The 21,096-nt window shown below is 38.0% G+C and overlaps 1 protein-coding gene across 1 annotated transcript in view; it reads right to left on the reverse strand.

Moving 5' to 3' along the window:
* Positions 1 to 21,096, reverse strand: part of BMP6 (bone morphogenetic protein 6) — a 216,843-nt gene that overhangs the window by 70,623 nt on the left and 125,124 nt on the right. Inside the window, exon 2 of the mRNA XM_027837114.1 lies at positions 59 to 251. Within this exon, the coding sequence (XP_027692915.1) occupies positions 59 to 251 (193 nt within the window). The remainder of the gene's footprint in view (positions 1 to 58; positions 252 to 21,096) is intronic.

Genomic DNA, 21,096 nt, shown 5'->3' on the forward strand with positions numbered 1-21,096 from the left:
GTGAGAGGATGGGAATGGGGGCAAGCTCCACCCTGTGGGACTCCCTGGACCTTCATACCTGTGCTGGTGCTCCTGTAAGACTTGATAAATGCTGATAAGAAAAGTTTGGTTTTTAAAGGTCCCCATGACACAATCCTTGTAGATTCGAAACTCAGCAGCCGTCACAGCCTCTCCCTCAGGAATCTGGGATAAGTTGAACTTGAATTCCTTGTGATGGCGTTGGCGAGGGGAGAACTCCTTGTCATACTCCACTATAAGATTGAACAAGAGAGAGTGATAGCCATTGTTACTTCACTAAACACCACATGGGAATCTCATTCAAGTTTTACCATTTCACCTGATTTTTGCCACGTCCTAATTGTGAAGCTTATCACAGTTAGTCAGTTATCTAGCACATCTTCTCTCCCTCATATCTCTGATGACTCTTTTCACTGTTCACTTATGCTCCTACCAGAGATCAGACGGATTGCAGGAGAAGAGAAGAGGGGAATGATTCCTTGATGCTCTGAATCATATTGAGCAGCTAGGTGATACAATAGGAGGAGTGGTGGCATTACAGTCAGGAAGAACTGAGTTTGAATCCTGCCTCATATACTTACAAGACTGTTTTACCTCCAGCAAGCCACATGGGGCCATTTGGTTGTAAGCTCCTTGAGGGAAGGGACTATCTTTTTGCCTCTTTTTGTATCCTCAGCACTTAGCCCAGTGCCTAGCACATAGTAAGCACTTAATAAATGTTTACTGAATGAATGAAGGAGCCCGTTTCCTCCTTTGGAAAATGGGAATAATAACTATCTACTTCACAGGATTATTGTGAGTATCAGAGAGTATATATATAAAACACTTTGCAAATCTTAAATTGCCACATAAATATTAGGCATTATTGTCATTACTGTCCTATGAATTAGTATAGTTTGCTATTTTTTTTAGTAGTTTAGATTTCAAAAATCCAAGAAGAATATAAAATCCTTAACAGCAAAGACTTATTTTTCTTCATATTCACAGCACCCACCCCAATAACTTTCATACATTAGGTACTTAATTTATGTTTGTTGAATTGAATTAAATTGAATTTTTAAAAGTTTTGGTTGAGACAGGAGGTTTAAAATTGATTTTCTATTACATTTCTCTCCCCTTTGAATACAGAACATGGAGAACTGCCTGTAACTGCAATTTTTCAGAAGTGACTTTTCTGGGGGTCTATGTGAAACCCTTCACAAGGGAAAAAATATCAAAGTTCAGACATTCAGCTAACAAGCTTTTAAAAAAAAAAAGAACTGCCTATTTCCCACAATAAATCGTTGGTGTTGTCACTAGTGGTAAGAAACAGGCCTGCCCTGTTGTTCCCTTTCTTTCAGTCTTTATGGCAACCACAGCTAAATCTCAGCACCAAATTAATCCTTTATGGCAGTATTTTCTTGGGGATTTGGGTTGGGAGAAATTTCAAATTATTCACCTGCTCCAACCCTCCCCCTCTCCACACAACTTGTATTTCTCTCCAGCATCACCAGAATAAAATTTAGCAGACTAACATTAATAACTTTCAGGATCCTAAAACCTCAACATGGTATAAATGAGTAAAAGTGAGCAACCTAAAAGGCATAGGACCTTTAATGTAGAATTTAAATGAATTCTGACTATGATGTATTAAAAATATTTTATATAAAATTGTTTTCTTTTTATATCTCCCTCATCCTCAAATACTTGGGGTGGGGGGGGGGGAAGAAGGAGCTTTGTTTCAGTTTCATGTGCAAAAGATCAAATAAGAGGGCAGGGAAGATCAACTAAAGGAAAAATTACTTTCCAGACCTAACATGAGAGTAGTTTTTCTTACTAGTGACAGCCCATGAAAAACAATATTGTTGGAGAGTTCACCCAAGGACATCAGCACATGGCTATCACTTTTCCCTAGAGTTGATATCCCTTTTAAGTTTGATTTATCCTTGTTGCTTAAAAGTGAAGACTATCTAATTCCCTTAATATGCCTGGGGAGGAAAAAGTCAACAATTCCATCACACCTATGATATAGTTTTGTTATTAATTTTTATATTATCAGTTGAAGACTGAACTGAGGTGTTTCTGTGAGAGCTAATGTTAAGAACCTGCAAAGGAATCTTTCAAGTCCTTTAAAAAGTGGCAATAATTAACAGGGTGAAGCAAAGCAAGGGGCAGACCCAAGTACAAGGTAACAAGTTAGACCCCTTAAAATCCTTCAGTAAGAGACCTGATAAAAGTCTAAGGGGCTTGTCCAGTCAGTGAGCAAAAAACATAGGAGAAGAACACAACAGCTGCTCAGAACTTGCCATCTCACTTACTGAACCACAATGTTAAAAAGTATGTCCAAACTATGAGCATGGGAAGATGATACCTATAGAGTATTAGGTAAAAATAAAAAGCATTATAGAAGAAGCCTGGTAAACATTCACCAACAGATGGAAAGGCAGGTAAAAGACTCAATGCAAAAGGGACAATTCCCATGAGTCAGCCAATTTAAGGATGCAGCTGGGCCTTGTAGGCACTTGTCTTGAAATCACCTTGGTCAGCATGGCTTTCCCATTTCTCCTCCATCAAAGATACATTTTTCTGGTTTTCACTTCAAAGTACTTGTGCTTTATTCTACTTTTCCTGTTTATTCTTCTCTAGAGTTCACTCAGAACAACTGTGCTTCCCAGACGGTTGTTTCATCTTGAGCTACTCATTCCTGAGTTTCTTCATTCTCCTTCACTATGGTATCCTCAGCACCTCTCCCTGTGACTTTTCTCTGCTCAAAGCTGTACTGCCCTATTTGATCACCCCATCACATCTCAGCCCTGAATCACTTCCCTCTCATTGAAGTTCACTTGGAAACCTCCCCTTCCTCTCCCACCCTTTTGCCTACAATTGTATTCGTATAGAATATTTAGTAATGCCGTCTCCTCAGGATGCTGCAAATAAAGGAAGCTATGCTACGCCTGTACGTGGATTTGAGGTGCTGGACTGCAAGGAAACCAAGTCCCCTTGCTTTAACACATCCCCTTTAACCGATGGGATTCTGAGAAACGTTGAACAATTAAGTACACAGAAGAGGGCAGATAATTGAGATGGGTGTGCTCTCAGCTAACACCCAGGGTTTGTACTGGTTTGATGCAGTTTCTAGCATTCGGCACAGCTCAGTTGGTCAATGAATGGTGAGTTCGGCTGCCATTGCTCAAGAAGTCCTCCCTCCTCTGAGACAAGGATCGTGTTTTTACTCAGTGGTTTTCTTTTATTTAGGAGTCCAATGAGAGCTCTCATTTATAGGTCCTCTAATGAATAGAAGGCAGATAACTGCCCTGCTTTTTCTAAGTATTCTGTGAAAAGGAATGGTATTGGGTAGCCTTGGCGTTCAGTTTGCTTCTGTAGTGCCTATCCCTGTATGTCCTATTGCAGAAGAGTGATAGGTTTCATCTTCATAATTTGAAAACACATTTAGGCTATATTTCCCTCAAAAAAAGATAAATATTAATTAAATTAATCATCTTAATTTAGTTAATTACTAATTATAAATACATATTTAATTAAAATGAATAAATATTAGTAATATTATAAAAACAATGTAATACCTTGCATTTTATTTCTCTGAGCCTCAATTCCTTCATTTATAAAACAGGAAAATAATAATCTACTTCATAGGGCTATTATAAAAAATAATTGTTATTATAGTGCTGTCATAGTATGTAAATGTGATTTATTATTACTACTATTATTACATTAGTGGGTTGCCTGTCTTCCAAAGAACTTAAAGCATCATCACATATGTATGTGTATATATATCTATATCTAGATATATAGATATAGATATATATACACATACATATATCCAGAGCTGTGCTGGTGCCAGATTTAACTGGCTTGAGAAAGGCAATTGTTAAATTTTCATTGTAAGCATTTACACTCCCGAAATCATCAATCACTACAAATCATGGCTCAATTTATTGTTTTGTTGGTTGTCTAGACTTAAGAAAGTGTTAATAATGCAGATTAAGTTTGAAAGTAGTATACAACATATGTTTTTTAAAGGAGCCCAATTGTTAAACACGTACCAGCAGACTCCTGCATCTATCTACAAATAAACACACAGCCGAGGGTAAAGTAGATAGAGCTCTAGACTTGGATTCAAGATGTGAGTTCAAATCCTGCCTCAGACACTAGCTGTGTGACCATGGGGAAGTCATTTGACCTCTCTAATCCTCAGTTTCCTCACCTGTAAAATAGGGATAATAATAACACCTACCTTTCGGAGTTGTTTTGAGGATCAAATGAGATAATATATATAATGTGCTTCAGTACCCTTAATGCCCTACATAAATACTAGTTACATATCACCTTACTTGTCTTTAAGATAGGAAAAAAATATTTCCCCCATTTGATGGATGGGAAAACAGACACAGAGAAATGACTTTCCTGTTCCAGTGTGACAATTCTAGTCACACAGATGGCACTGTGGAATGGGAACCACAACTCAGGCCTCCTGATTCCATGCCCTGGACTCTTTCTGAACTAAAATGGGAGGCAGTATGGTCAGAATGGAGGTAGAGTCAGCCTTGGCATTAGGATGATGTGGGTTCAAATATTGCTACTGACATGTACAGTATTGATTATGTGACCTTGAGCAAGTCATTTAACTTCCTGGGATCACAAACAACTCTCCCAAACTATGAATTACAGTGTAGCTACTGATGTACAAGTAGTATCTTCATCAGGCATTCTGTATACCAATAAAATCACTATTCCACTTTAAAAAATTATTCAACATGTTTTAATCTGGGGGAATAATCAACAGAACATGTTTATTGAGAGGAAAGAAGTTTCAGTACAATTGGTTCAAAATATCAATTCGCTTGTTGAACAATATTGTCAAACAAGTTAAAAAATTTAAAAAATTAAGCTATGGCAATTTATCAAGACCCTTTATTAAGGATACAATACAGATGAAATATATAATTTTAAAAAATAATCTAATTCAGAAAGACAGACCATTTTTTCCTTCTATCCTCTACAATGATTTAGGAGGGGCTGCTTATGGCCTATCCTGCCTAGAATGTCAGCTACCAAGGAATTCCCATCCCTACACCACCCCCATCTGTGGTCAAACACCCCATGTAAGATGTCACAGAAAGAGGGTTCAGGGTATGCCAAGCACTATACTCTTCTCTTTAGTTCAAGTTAGCATGAAGCAAAAGGACTAGAACAGTATTTCTTAATCTGGTGTCTGGCATCTTCTGTTTTTGTTTTTAATATTCTGATGACTGCATTTCAATATAATTGGTCTTCTTTGTGATCCTATGTATTTAATTTTATGCATTTACAAACATTATTCTATGAAGAGGTTTATAGTCTTCATCAGACTGCCAAAGGGGTTCATGATACAAAAGAGGCTAAGAACCCCTGAACTAAAGAGACACTAATAATATAGCCCAGTCATCAATTAAAAAGAAACTTTGGAGGTAGAAATAGGAAAAATGATAAGACAGAACAGAGCTTTATTCTAGGAGGCAAAATTTATTGTCAGAAATAGCCCAAGAGGGAGTTGAAAACAGTGATTTTTCTTTTTTAAACAAATAGTCACTAATTTCTTCTTGAAAAGTTAGGAATATTCTGGGGACTTTTTTCCCTAGCAGGGTCACATCTAAGAATCCCTATCCAGGGATTAAGAATCACTATCCAGGTCTGAGATATAGCATTGGATAAGTGGATATAGCACTGAGATAAGTAGTAACAATGAAGAGAATCATAGAAACCACAAGGAGATAGCCATCCTCCGGCTATTTGTTCAAGTGAACAGCATCAGACCCCATCTGCTGTAACTACAAATATTCCCTCTTTTGCCCCATGCACATGAAGTTTTAAAAGATACTTGAAATACACAGAAAATCTCCTGAACTCCACTGTGTCAAAATCTCCAAACACCTCCCATCAAAACACTTACTGGAGCAAATACAATATAGTAGAAAGAGAAATCCTGGGTTCTAGTTCCAGATCTAACATAAACTTATTATGTGACTCTGACCCTCACCTCTCTTGTCTTATATAATGAACTAAATAATCTCTGAGTCGCCTTCCAGCTCTAAAAGACTATGACTTTCAACCTTTAAAAGTAGAAGAAAATGTACTAAAAATACTTTCTTATTATCACCTTCATGAGAAGATAGCCAAGAAAGGACCCAAGAGAGAAAGAAGGAATCAGGAAACAATGGACATGAATAATCTGCAAACTGGATAATTGGCTCCTGAATAATTGAGAGTTGGCTATATTGGGCAATATTTTTCAATTTGGGTGGCAGCTTGAAAAATAATAAATTCCAGTATTTCTCCACAGTGGACTTCTGACCATGACAAGGAAACTATTCAGTTTCAACTGAAAATTCAAGTTTTGAAAGCTAAAAGTAACTCGCAGAGGCCAATTCCCTGTTGCAGTTCCCAGGATTACTTGGGATTCATCCTCCTATCTAATTACACTGCATCAGATGACCTATTATTCACGGCACAGACCAGGCGTGCCAAGCACAGGGACATGTGGAGAGTTGTTTCTCATGCCTCCTTCCAACCTCTCCTAACTGTGAATTGGTTCAGGTTGGCCTGACCACTGAGAAGCAAAAGCCAATACTAATTTCTAATCTGAGGCATCTGTATACAACACTCTCCATCCTTGACAAAACTATAACCCAGTGGTGATGGAAGAAGAAAAATGGATGTATCCCTGCCAATGGCTAGAACAAGCCTGGACCTGGAGGAAACAACTGTTCTTAAGGCCCCTGCCATATTGGCCAGGAAAAGTTACAGAAGCAGATTCTTGAATGCATCCCTATCAGCTGAAAAATAGCAGCAGTAAGCTACAATAGGCATGGACTACAGAGTGATGTTGTATAGCTACACCAAGAGAAGTCGTAATAGAAAATGGGCTAATGAGCAGCCTCAGGACTAACATTTGTGCAAGAGGGTGGTTTAAGCACAGATAAAGCAAGAAGGAAAATGAGGCTCCTTTTTTTTTTTCAGCAAGAAAAACTGAGGTAGACCTCATTCCTGGAGTAGGAAAGAAAGCCATCTCCTAGGACCATTCTCATCATACACCTCTCCTTTTATGGCACATCAAGTCCTACTGAGGCCACTCGGGCAGTTCCTATGCCTTTTGTGACCAATCTTGTATTTAAGAGACTCTTATCATTGCAGGCATTTATTTCAATTGCCAGTGTTTCTGCAATTCAAATAAATTCATTCAGAGTGATTATTGGGATGTGTGATACAGAAAAAAAATACCTTGTGGTGTACCTAATTGTAGGAAATCAAAGTTTTCTACTTCCATCTCTGATTTTTCTCCCCAAACAATCACCAAAAATACTTTGCATATAATATTTTGAATTCACTGGGAAAAAGTCTTGATCTTTTTCTGGACTGCATATAATTCTTAAATCAATTTTATTTCTAAAACCAATTAATTCCAATCTGCCAAACATAATTGGCTGTCCAGAAGACAAAGCTGAAAGTAGGCAACTTGGAGGAGTTGGCAACTCTGAAAGATGAGAAATATTCAAGTGTGATAGATTTTGTGGAATACATATATTTATATTTTCATTTACTTTCCATTAACTAATTAACAAACTGGGCAAAAAAAAGCAACTCACATTTTTATTGAGCTAGAGGCTTCTACCCTTACAGCTTCCCTTTCTGGATCTTTCAGTTAAACAGTCACACTGGACTTGTGGTTCTGCAGTAATTTCCATGTCAAATACAAGCTGATGGCTTCACTATAAGATTAAGCACAGGAAAACCAGGGCTGGAGGAAAAAATTTTTATCCAAGCAGGGGGATAGGTGGGTGGCTGGGGGTGTCCAGAAGGAAAAAAGGAAAAAGAAAAGTGGCCAGCCAAAGATTTCTTAATTATTCTCTCTCCCTCCTCTGATTTGAAACATTATTCTTCATTATTGGTATAGCACCAGAAATCACAATCTTTTCTTCAGTGATTCACTTTATTTGCCTCAGTACACAATGGAGTGAGTATCTAAGTGTTCAGTTACTGATTTGCTTCTAGATTAAGTTCAGGCTAAACCGCTCACTTAACATTTAGTTTTCCCTGAAGCAGGGCGTGGAGACATTGGGTGGTTCCCCCAATTTCCCTTTTCCCCCTCCCCCATTACCCCTCTCTCTAAGTCACTAGATCCTTCGTCTTTCAGGTTCTTGAATCCAAGATTAATACCTTTGGAAAACAGACTTTTTTTTTTTTTAAATAACAGGCGTTCAAGGCAGCAGCAAGTAAATGTATAAAGATGCATGGAATGTGTGGCAAAAGATATTTAGCATTGGCTTTCAGGTTTACAGGGGAAACAAGTCATTTGGCTGTTCTTCGGGACACATACTGCAGTGTCACTGAGAATAAATAAAGTACAGAGTAGCAGTTTGTAAAGCACAGGTGAGATCAGAAAGAAGGGCAGAGAGGCATATCTCACAGAGAGGCACCACCAAGTCATGAAGGGCTTCCTGAGAATCCTTGGACCAAATGTAACAAAAGAAAAAGCAACCGCCTCTCTTTTTTCCATTCATTCAGCCTCAAATAATAATAGCTGATATTTATATACCATTTTAAAATTGGAAAAACACTTTTCATTAGAGCCTTACAATCCCATCAGACAGGTACTATAGGTGTATAGGACCCATTTTACAGATGAACATACAAGTTCATAGAGGGGTGAAGAGACTTGTCCATGGTCACATAGCTAATAAAAATTGGAGGGAGATTTCAAGTCTAGATCATTCCAGCTCCCAATTACAAGGAGCTCTCCACTACACCACACTGCCTCGAATAGGAGAGGAGGCATGGAGTTTTCCCTTGGTCTATAGATGATTGCCCTGGCTTTCCTTCACTGTATCCTCAAGGTAGGTGGCCATTTTGACAGGTGCACATTTGATTGCAGTTCTTGTGTTACATTTTGATTTGCTGACATTTGGAGTTTTTCCTTTCCGTTTTTGTTACTGTCAGACAAGAGATAACCAGAGAAAACTCACAGTTCTTCATGGGTGACATGGAGAACACACATAAATACAAAACATAGATAATCCCTCAAACTTGCTTTAGCCATTAACTTCAAATTCTCTACCTCTTTCCTCTCCCTCAATATTCTACCAAAGCTTCACACGAGCAACAAAACTGACTCATATTTCATCTGTTCTTTAAATTATTCCTCACTCTTTTAGTGGGGTGCTTATGGAAGTATGAAATCACCAAAAGGTTAAGCAATAAGGGGGAAGGGGTAATAGCAGTACTGTGCTTTGATAATCCACAAACTGAATTATCAGCCTCTGGATAAGCATTTTTATAGGATCTTCCAGCTACCATGGTCACATCCCTGGTCCCACAAGATAGTATTTCTACCTTTTTCAGTTATTCAGCTTCAAGGACAAAGGTATGAGGGAAAATGTGATTCAGTCAAGAAAATTAATCAATGAATTGATAGTAATCAAAACAAGAGAAATATGCTTTAAATATCAGCATGAGGTATTTGAATTAGATAGAGTTGGGATTTGAGGTGAGGGAAGAGAACTGAAAAGAATATTGATACTACAGTCTAATTGAAGAGACAATATCAAGGCTTCTCCATTCCCATTCCCATTTCTCTAATTGTTCCTTCTTTGTTTTCAAAGAGGACCAATGACATTATGGGATGACATCTTGACTCTCAAGTGAATTGGTTCTAAGTGAGGCAGAGTAGCACAAACTCTTTAGTCTCACTATCTCTTCCAGAGTCACTGAAGTCTAGACAAGACAGGCAATGGCCTGGGATGCAATGGATGACCCTGGGGTCTTGGATGTTTAACTAAGCTCTAAATGCTCCACAGCACCTGCTTTAGCCACCTTCGTGGTTGTTGGAATAAATTGTTCTCATCTGCCCATTCCACTGGGGGAGGTTTTCACATGCTTGGGGTAGGCATCCCCTTAACTCACTGATGAATTTGAGGCCTGTTTCTGCTGAAACAGTTTTAACAAAGTGTGTTCACTTCACATGCTACAGTGTCTTGGAGCCATAGGTGAGAGTTGGGTGACAGGTGGACACCAAAAATGGATGAGCAGCCCTGAAAAGGGCTCAGCAAGCTCTCACACCAGAGGTGCTAGTCTTCCCTGAACAAATATTTAGGATGGAACAGCTCTCCACTGGTCTGCTATCTTGTGTTTTCCAGTGACAGCGTCTTTCTAGTATTAATGCAATCACAGAAACTCCAGGTTCTCAGAGGCCATCAAGTACAATCTTTAGCTGAACAATCCCCTCAACAACATTCCTGACAAGTGGTCATCCAGTGGAGGAACCCAATGGCCAGCCTTCCAAAGGCTGGCCATTTCACTTTTGGATTCTGGTAATGATTAGGAAGTTTATCTTTATATGAAACTTAAATCTGTCTCTCTGCAATACCCATTTTTTCCTAGCTCTACGCTCCTGGAAAAAGCAGAGCAAGTTCAATTCACCTTTCATATGAAAGCTCTTCTAGCAATTAAAGACAATTACCATACTCCTTTTCTCTCCTGTCCAAGTTTCCTCCTCTTCATAATAAATATCATAGTTTCTTCCATTGGAAAGAAAGGAAAAAAATAGAGGGAAATGTCTAGCCTTCACATCCATCATTAAGGAGAATTTTTTTTTTAATTTTTGTAAGGAGGCCTATCCTTATTGCCTCTAGCAACAACTCCTGGTCAACTGTCACCAATGGTTAGATAGGCATAAGTGCTCTGGAAACAGCAATACTGCTCAGATCACCATTCCAGCTTCCAGCCCAGATCTCATAGCCATCACTTGAGGGAAGAAACTCCTTTGGAAGAATAGTTGACCATCCCCACCAACTGCCAACCACCTGCCACACATAATGGAGACAAGCCAGTTTGTTGAAGCAGCAAGGCACCCTGAAGAACAGGAGGCATCATGTGCCAGGTAAGTCAAACCACCACCACCACTTTGACCACAATCTCCCCTCAGACCCTGATAAGGATAGCCCAGGACCCTGAACTGAAGAGCCCTGGGAACAGTAACATTAAATAGTGACATTAAAAATAAACATAGGGGGGTGGAGCCAAGATGCTGGAGTAAAAGCAGTGACTTGCTTGTGCTCTCCCCCAAACCCCTCCAAATACCTGTATAAAATGGCTGTAAACAAATTCTAAAGCAACAGAACCCACAAAAAGACAGAGTGAAACAAATTTCCTGCCCAAGACAACCTGGATGATTGATCAGAAAGGTATATCGCAATGGGCAGGGAGAGGAGCACAGTTTGGCATGGGCGCACAGGCAAGACAGGCCTCAGAGAACCTGAAGCAGGTCTCAGAGGACTGAATTGCTGGCAGGTGTGGTGGTTTCCAGACTTCTCAAACCACGAATGCCAAAAACAACTTAGAACATCAGTGGGAAAAGTCTGTGTCTATGGTGAGAGAGAGAACCACAGTCCCAGGCCCAGTCCCTGAGCTGGGCCTAGGGCAGTGGCTGCTTCTGGAGCTTCTGGCCCACAGACTGAGGGGGACTCCAGTGGCTGACCAAAGGGGGATTGCAGGGATCTCTCTGCTGGTGCAGGATTCTCTTGCTTTGCACGTGCTTAGATCTAGGTCACAGTTCTGAGGAGGAGCGCTGACGTGGTGGAGCTTGTAGAGGCTGTGAAGAGAGAGTCTTCCTCACAGTTCCAAGGCAGAAAAGAGTGCTTATGGTCACTCACAGACCACAGCACAGGCCAGAAAAGGAGTAAACACCTTTCTGATCATACCACCTTGGAAAAACTGAAAATTTACAGGTCCCTATTAGTATCTCTGAAAACAGCTGTACAAAACCCCTGAAGCTTAGGACAGTACATTCTCCACACTGGAAGCAGACTCCTACCTCAACAAAGAGTTTAAAACTCAAGGAATTGGCTGGAATCATGAAAAAACAAAGGTCCAAAAAAAGTCAGACCATAGAATCTTTCTTTGGTGACAAAGAAGATCAAAACATACAACCAGAAGAAGACAACAAAGTCAAAGCTCCCACATCCAAAGCCTCCAAGAAAAATATGAATCAGTCCCAGGCCATGGAAGAGCTCAAAAAGGATTTTGAGAAACAAGTAAGAGAAGTAGAGGAAAAACTGGGAAGAGAAATGAGAGTGATGCAAGAAAATCATGAAAACCAAGTCAACAGTTTGCTAAAGGAGACCCCAAAAAATACTGAAGAAAATAACACCTTAAAAAATAGCCTAACCCAAATGTCAAAAGAGGTCCAAAAAGCCAATGAGGAGAAGAATACCTTAAAAAGCAAAATTGGTCAAATGGAAAAGGAAGTCCAAAAGCTTACTGAAGAAAATACTTCCTTAAAAATTCGAATGGAGCAATTGGAAGTTAGTGACTTTATGAGAAATCAAGGTACTGTAAAACAAATCCAAAAGAATGAAAAAATAGAAAACAATGTGAAATACTTCACTGGAAAAACAACTGACCTGAAAAATAGATCCAGGAGAGAGAATTTAAAAATTATTGGACTATCTGAAAGCCATGATCAAAAAAAGAGCCTAGACATCATCTTTCAAGAAATTATCAAGGAAAACTGCCCTGATATTCTAGAACCAGAGGAAAATAGAAATTGAAAGAATCCACTGATCATCTCCTAAAAGAGACCCCCAAAGGAAAACTCCTAGGAATATTGTAGCCAAATTCCAGAGTTTCCAGGTCAAGGAGAAAATATTGCAAGCAGCCAGAAAAAAACAATTCAAGTATTGTGGAAACACAATCAGGATAACACAAGATTAAGCAGCTTCCACATAAGGGACCGGAGGTCATGGAACACAATATTCTGGAGGGCAAAGGAGATAGGATTACAACCAAGAAAGACCTTCCCAGCAAAACTGAGTATAATCCTTCAGGGGAAAAAATAGTCATTCAGTGAAATAGGGAACTTTCAAGCATTCTTGATGAAAAGACCAGAGCTAAATAGAAAATTTGACTTTCAAACACAAGACTCAAGTGAAACACGAAGAGGTAAACAGGAAAGCATGACTACACATGTATAACCTGTATTGAGCTACTTGCCTTTTCAATGAGGGTGGGTGGAGAGGGAGGAAGGGAGAAAATTTGGAACCCAAAGTTTTAAAAACAAAAGTTAAAAAAAAATTGTTTTCACATGCAACTGGGAACTAAGAAATACAGGAAATGAGGTATAGAAATCTATCCTACCCTACAGGAAAATAGAAGGGGAAGGGAATAAGAGAAGGGGGGAGAGATAGAAGGGAGGGCAAATTAGGGGAAGGGGTATACAGAATCCATGCCATCTTGGGGTGGGGGGACGGATGAGATGGGGAGAAAATTTGGAACTCAAAATCTTGTGGAAGTGAACGTTGCAAACTAAAGAAATAAATAAATAAAAAGAAATAGCTCCCCCTCCAAAAAAAAATAAACATTGCCCTGGTACTGCATCCTAAGGACCATGGGACTTCTCCAACTGATTTACAGCTAAAACCTTCCATATATGTTGTCTCCCTCATTAGAATATGAGCTCCTTGAGAGCAGAGACTGCCTTTTCTATGCATATCCCCAGCCCTTAGGACAGTGCTATGTACATATTAAGCACTTAATAATTAAGCACTTAATAAATGCTTTATTCATTCAGTCACTCGACTGATCTTCACACGGCATGATCTCAAAGTCCTTCTGAACACTGATCACCATCCTCTGAATCTTTATTTATAAAATCTTTCCCAATTTTCTGTTTTCCTTCTGATCTTCTTTACATTTGTTTTATTTGTACAAAACCTATTTAATTGAATGTAATCAAGATTATCCATTTTATATCTCACACTATTCTCTATCTCTTGTTTATTCATAAATTGTTCACCTATCCGCAAGTCTGATAGGCAATCTGTTTCATGTTCTTCAAATTTTCTTATAATGTTTCTCTTCATATCTAGGTCACATATCCATTTTGACTTAATCTTGGTAAATGGCGTAAGATATTGGTCTATGCCCAACTTTTGCCAGACTGCTTTCCAATTTTCCCAATAATTTTCACCAAGTAATGAATTTTAATCCCCAAAGCTTAAGTCTTTACACTTGTCAAACACAAGGTTACTATAGTCATTTGCTGCTGTAAATTGTATGTCTACTTTTTATGATCTACTCTTTCTATTTCTTAACCAGTACCAGACAGTTTTGAGAATTATTGCCTTGTAATAGAGTTTAAGATCTGGTACTGTTAACAATATACTTTCTAAAATGGGTCATTCAGAGTTGAACATGATATTCCACATATAGACTGACAAAAGCCGAGTATAATAGATTATCACCTCTCTAACTGTAGACACTGGTCCTCCCTTGATGCAGCCCAAGATTATATTAGTTTTTTTAATGCAATAATCACACTATTGACTCATATTAAGATTGCAATCACCAAAACTTCCAGTTGTTTTTCAGACCAACTGCTCTCTCATCATACTTCCCTCATCTTGTACTTTTAAAATTGATTTTCTTGAATCCAAGGGGTCCAATTTATCTCTAGAATACTTTAAAGTTGATATCACTTCTGTTTCTGCCTCCATTTATCTTCATCAAAATATTTTCCACCATATCTCTCCCCTTTATTTCTTGGATTTCCTCACATGAATTTATCTTCTTAATAAACAATGCAACTCCATATCTCCCTCCCCTTTACCTGTCCTGTTCCTTTTGAATAAGGTATGCCTTTCTAGAACCATAACCTAGCCATGGGTCCTAATCCAGTGACCATCAAGAAGACCTATAACGTCAAATCTGCCTCTTCTCTAACTTTGCTTGTTATCTATACTTTGTGAATTTGTGTAGAGACCATTTGAAGTTCTGAGTTTTACTTTCAAATTTTGTGTCCTATGAATTTTGGGGTATCTGTAGAGCTGTTCTTCCTACACTGTGGGCAGGATATGGGATCAAAGACAGATCTGGAAGGGACCTTAGAGATCACTGACCTCCTCATTTTATAATTGAGGACAATGAAGCTCCCATACAGAGATTAAGTAACTTGGGCAGGGTCAAACAGTTTAGTAAATATCTAAGTCAAAATTGGAGCCCAGGTCTTCCTGGCTCTGCTTCTGGTGCTCTATCCACCTTATACCATGTTGCTTCACTATGGCATCTAGTTTGGTAGATGTAGGTAATTTTCTTCCTCCTTTCTTCCTCTTCCTCCTCCTTCTTCAGTTTAAAACCCTTTTGATTAGATTTTTCAAAACTCCAGGGAGGCAGATTTCAGCTCACTACAGGAAGAACGTTTAAAAAATCAAAATGGTCCAAAAAATGGATTATGCTGCCTCCTCGGGTGTTGATTTCCTATCATTGAAAACCTTGAATTGGAAGATGAATGGCCACATGTTATACTGTAGAGGAGATAATTATTTTCAATAGTGGCTGTTTTTTATTACTACAAAGATAATTTCTAACTCTAAGATGCTATGAATGTTCCTATATGAGAGAATCTTTTGTTAGGTGTGATTTAGGAATTCCAAGAAGCCATGTTATTCTTTCTATGATACCTAATCTATAGGAAGACACACTGAGTACTACAAACTCCAACTTAGGAGAAAAGGATTTATTTCTAATTTACTGACATTTAAAAAGACATTTTATTTGGTTAGCTTAAAAAATAATGATATAGCATTTGTGAGAGTAACATCAGCCAAAGGAAGAAGCAATAAAAAGGAGATGTGTGTGTGTGTGTGTGTGTGTGTGTGTGAGAGAGACAGAGACAGAGAGAGAGAGAGAGAGAGAGAGAGAGTTATGATTAAGAGTGAGTAATATAGCTATGTAGCAAAAAAAAGAGCAACTCAATTTTAAGTAGCCTAGATGCAGTCAGAAGACCTCTGGCTAATCTAGACTTTTCATTGCCCCGCTGTTTAATTTCTTCTTCCTCTTTCAACCTTTCATCTTTCAGTTTCTTCAACAACAACAACAAAATTGATGATACTAATTCACCCCACCTACAAGTGGCGTGTGAAACCCCTTTAAATACTTGGAAAGGGTTCTAAAATACAAACGTTCTAGGAAGCGTCAGACAAGTATTACATCATTGTGAATGGGCTGGAAGTGAGGAAGTCTGAATTTCAGTCCTTATTTCTGCTACTCTGGACAAGGTCCTTAACCTCTCTGAGCCTCAGTTTCCAAATCTGTTGAAGGGGGATAGTAAAACCTGCCTTCATGGGATTGTTGAGCATTTCAAATGAAATAATGCATGTGAAGTAGTTTTGGAAGTTATAAAGGGCTACAAACAAAGATCAAAGTATTATTCTTCTCCAATTTCTCTCACCTGCTAAAGAACAAGACAATCCTGCAAATCAGTTCAACAAAACATGTTATCGCAGGACTACCACTACGCAAGGAAAAGAAGTTTGAGGCCTGTCCCCCTTGCAATGGTGAATGTCATAAACCCTCACTCTATGAATGCACACTAGGATGATGGTAGGGGAGAAAACCAAGGGACAGAGGGAAGACAAGGGGTTAGAGCAGGTCATAGCAATGAGTACTGGATATGATGTTACACAGTCTCTCCTATGAATCTTCCATTCATCTCATTTAAGTTATTCTGCTGACATTGATTCTGATATCAGAGAAGGCTGGATGTATTCACTGGAATGGATACATAAAGTACAATACATCTACAGGACTTTAAAAAAATTAGTTGAACTCAAACATGAATACTGAAGCTGCCCACTGGACCCCATATGGGGTTGTGACCCACAATTTAAGAAGCGCTGAAGGGGTCATGAGTAGAAAAAGTTTAAGAAATCCTGGTCTACATAACTGAATGGGTCCACAAAAAGAAGGTAAGACTTGAGATTTCATCAACTCTCCAACCTTTCTGAATTCTGGTATCGATGACTTATGTAATTCAGATATTTGCAATGTACACCATTCTCTTTGTAGTGTGTACTCTTGAAGTATTATTTTGTGTTATCATTCCTAAAGTTGTGATAACATTTAGGGAGGGAGAAACATTTTTTCAAAGGTGGTAAGAAAAAGAAGACAGCACGGGATTAGATAGAACACAAGTGATATAAGAGGAGGAAGGGTGAATGGCAGAACACAAGACTATGAGAACTAGGGCAAGATAGGGTCAGGGATAGAAGAAGGATTTTTTTCACACGCAGAGACTGAAAATAAAACCCAATAGAAATAGGTCAGTTAAACAACAGTTTCAGGCTGTGCTGTGGTGAAAGATGGTACAGTGGGGAGTTATACTCTCCGTGTTAGGGAAATAACAGAAGCAAGATGGAAATAAACTAAACACAAAGAGAAGGGAGAAGAAAGGAGGTGCTATGACTCCTACAGATCGTCTCTTATTCTAAATGTCAAACAAAGTTCTTGATAACACTCTCTTCATGGCCCAGAGCAAGATCCAGTTAACTCTCAATTAAGTGTCTTAAAGTCAGCTAGGAACACTATGGATAACTGACATTCATAAGTAATCCGAAACCCTGTCTGAACTTCAAACTTTTCCTTATTCACTTTTTCCCCTAAAACTACTAACAAGAATTGAACCGACTGATTTGAATTTGAGCTCTTCCCTTCTCCTCTCAACGAAAGAGACAAGAGACAATAAAAAGGCTAAAATAAAGACTAATAAATCAAGAGGCATTTATTAATCACCTACTAACTTGCCAGACATTATACTAAGTACTGAGAATACAAAGAAAGGCAAAAACAAAAATAAAAAACAAAATCAGCCCTAGTTCTCAAGAAACTCATAGTCTAATGGGGAAGATAGCATGCAAACAATTATGTACGAACAAGATACATACAGATTATATTGGAGATCATCTCAAAAGGGAGGCACTAAGAATAAGGAGGCCTAGGAAAGACTTCTAGGAACCAAAGTTTAGAAAATCAGTCCCTGTATACTTAATAATTCATTCATTTGCTTCACAAACATTTATTTAGCATCCCTTACATTAGTTAATCCCAAACATTTATTTAGCTTCCCTATGCAAAGCCCTATGGGAAATACTAAGTCCCTGCACTCAAGTAGCTTATAACATAACAGAGGAGATAAGAAATACATAAATAAACACGCAGCACTGGAGTGTCAAATGAGCCATATGCAGCATGAAAATCCCAAAAGATCTCAATAGCCTGAACTAATGAGACAAATCTAAGAAAAAGAAATTAATAGGTACAAGTGTCAAGTCTTACATTTTGGTTCAGAAATAATTGCAGAAGCCAGGGATAGTCATTGCAAGACACCAGTTCATATAAGAAAGAAATGGAAGGTTTTAGTTGAGTGTAAGCATAATATGAGTTGATGGTGGAATGCCAACAAAGTTCATGTAATCATTGGGTACCATTACCATAAGCATGGTGGGCAGAATAGAGAAGTGGTAGTCCCTTTAAATTCTCAAACAGATCACATACAGTCACATGTTTAGTTCTAATTACCATATTGCAAGAGTGATATTGAAAAGTTCCTTGAAAAACTCCTGATTGAAAAGGCTTCCAATGCAATTCCAACAAAAAAGTTTGTCTGTTACTTGATGACAGCTTAGCTAAACACACAGAGGTTTGTCTCTAATAAGATTATTATTCTGTATGTACCAGGATATAAAATATTCCAGATGTGACAAGGGCAGAGAGATCTGGGATGATCACTGCCCTAGTCCTATGCTCCCCCAACTGCTAAGATTACATGAGCATTTTGGTCACTTTATCACTGATACTGACACTAATTCATATTAAGATGGTAGTCCACTATGATCCCCAATTTTTTGCAGATTAGCTTTAGTTCAGCCACACTTCTGCCATTTTGAACTTGTGAAGTCGACATTTTTAATTGAGTTATAGGACTTGACCCTTAACCCTACTGCATGTCTTCATCTCACATGTGGTCTGTCTAGCCCACTGAGATCTCTTTAGATCCTGAATCTATCATCTAATGTTTTACCTATCTTACCTAACTTTCGGTCAATTGTAAATTTGATAGATATGCCATTTTTGTTTTTACGTCAAGCTGTTTCCTGACTTGAAAACTTATTTTTAAAGCCAGTATCTTTCCAGTGATGTTACTGGCCAAATAGTTATCAAAAAATAATAACTGTAGGTGAATAATGGTAGGTGACTCAAATGGAGAGATACACATTGGATCTAGTATGCAACAGGCAGAGTAAAATTTGCTACCATGAAATATATAATCAGAAAAGGATATGGGCTGGTTATGGAGCAAGAACAAGGGATACACATGATTCAGATTGAACTAAAAAATATTTTTTAGAAGAGCCCACCTAGTTTCCCCAGACTAAGTCCTTAAGAAGAAATACTACACTAAATAACTTTAAGAGGTCTACCAGTGTGCCACCTAATGGATATCTTTGATAAGCACTGCCTTCAGATATATGCTTCCTAACTGCATTGCTTGGTTTCTCAACAAAAAAAAATTGCAAAGGAAAATAACAATATATAGCTTCATAGAAACAATGTGATAACTTGGAAGTACAAACTACATGGACAGAGTTCTGCTTATAAAAACTTAAAATATGCACAGAGATGAACTGCAATATAGGATGATATATATATAATATATACACACATATACATATACACATATATGCACATGCATACATACATATATATCTGACAGGGACTTGAAAAACCATCTAGTCCACCATCCTCATTTTATATATAAAGAAAATGAGCTCTTAAAAAATTAAATAGACTGTGGGCAAGTCATTTAAATTCAAACACAGGGTGATATTTGTGACTTTCCGACATTGCCCCAGGATTGAATAACAGAGTTTTCTGATTGCTTAACCTCAATCCTAAGGATTGAGGGTTATGTATTACCCTCAGAAGGGTATGATTTGCCCAGGAGTCCAGAAGGGTGGGAGATAGTCACTATTTTCAGATTTGTCAACAGGTTTCATGGCTCTTATATCACGCACTGATGACATTTTCAAATAGCTCTGGTTGAGGCAATGTTATATTAAAAATATCAATAAAATATATTTTTTGTGGGGAGAGGGGAAAGATGAAACAATATGAATGAAACCCAAGTCAAGGTGTGCTGCTAGTAGCATGTTCTTGAGATTTTCTATCCACAAGAAATATTTTTCTTAAAAGTCACCAACTTGTGAAGTCGGTGAAGGTCACTGGATTACATTCACTTATTTTCCAAATCATTACCAACCTGAATTGGATTGGAATTAGTGGGTCAAAATAAAAATGTTTGTACCCTATCACCACTTCTCTAAGTCATCTATTGTAGTCTTAGAGAAATTAAAAAAAAAAGGTTAAAGAAAACTTAACTCACCAGAATCACGAAAGCTCACTTTCATAACAAAATATCCCCACATGGCTAGAAACAGAGCTGGAATGCTTCTGTCCATCTGATAAAATGACTGGACAATGCATTCCAATTTAGGATAATTTTACTAAGAAAGCTATGAAGCTTCTGCTTTTAGTTAAGTATTACCTTGACTCCAATAGGAAGATGGAAAAACAACATTTTGAGATTGAAAGACAATCTTAATTTGTATGCTGAATTGTGGAATAAGATCTCAATTGAGGAAAAAATTCACAGTTACAAGACTCAAAAGGCTTTCCAGAACAGATTCATAATTCAAATAATTGGGGCAACTTCATTATATAGCATTGTTGGTTGACTTCCCCAATAATATCTTCAACAGGAAAAGGGCAATCCTTTCCAAGTTAGTTCACTGTTTCTGTTTCTTTTTCTTTTTTCTTTTTGAGCTCTACAAATCAAATCTTACATTCTAAATCCAGATTTAAAAAAAATGAAAGTAACATGCATATGAACCTGAAACATTAGCATGTAAATTGACCTAGATGAACTCTGGCTCCATAATGATGAATGATAAGACAGATAATAGAATAGATAGGTAATGATACCCTGCACATCCAAGCTTCAATTTCATCTGGATCACTTTCACTAGCTGAATCTCAAAGATGAAACTGTAAGTAAGTAACCTCTATAATGATACCCAGATCAAAAAAATTTCCTCACAACCTTCATGATACTCCAATTATTCTTCACACAGTCAGTACAGTTCAATTTAATTAAATAAAAATTTGCTGAATTTATTTAAATGAAACTACTAAGTGCAGAATACTGCGCTAAAA

The sequence above is a fragment of the Vombatus ursinus genome, unplaced genomic scaffold (assembly GCF_900497805.2).
Source record: "Vombatus ursinus unplaced genomic scaffold, bare-nosed wombat genome assembly UNPS02000577.1, whole genome shotgun sequence".
NCBI classification, from domain to species: domain Eukaryota; kingdom Metazoa; phylum Chordata; class Mammalia; order Diprotodontia; family Vombatidae; genus Vombatus; species Vombatus ursinus.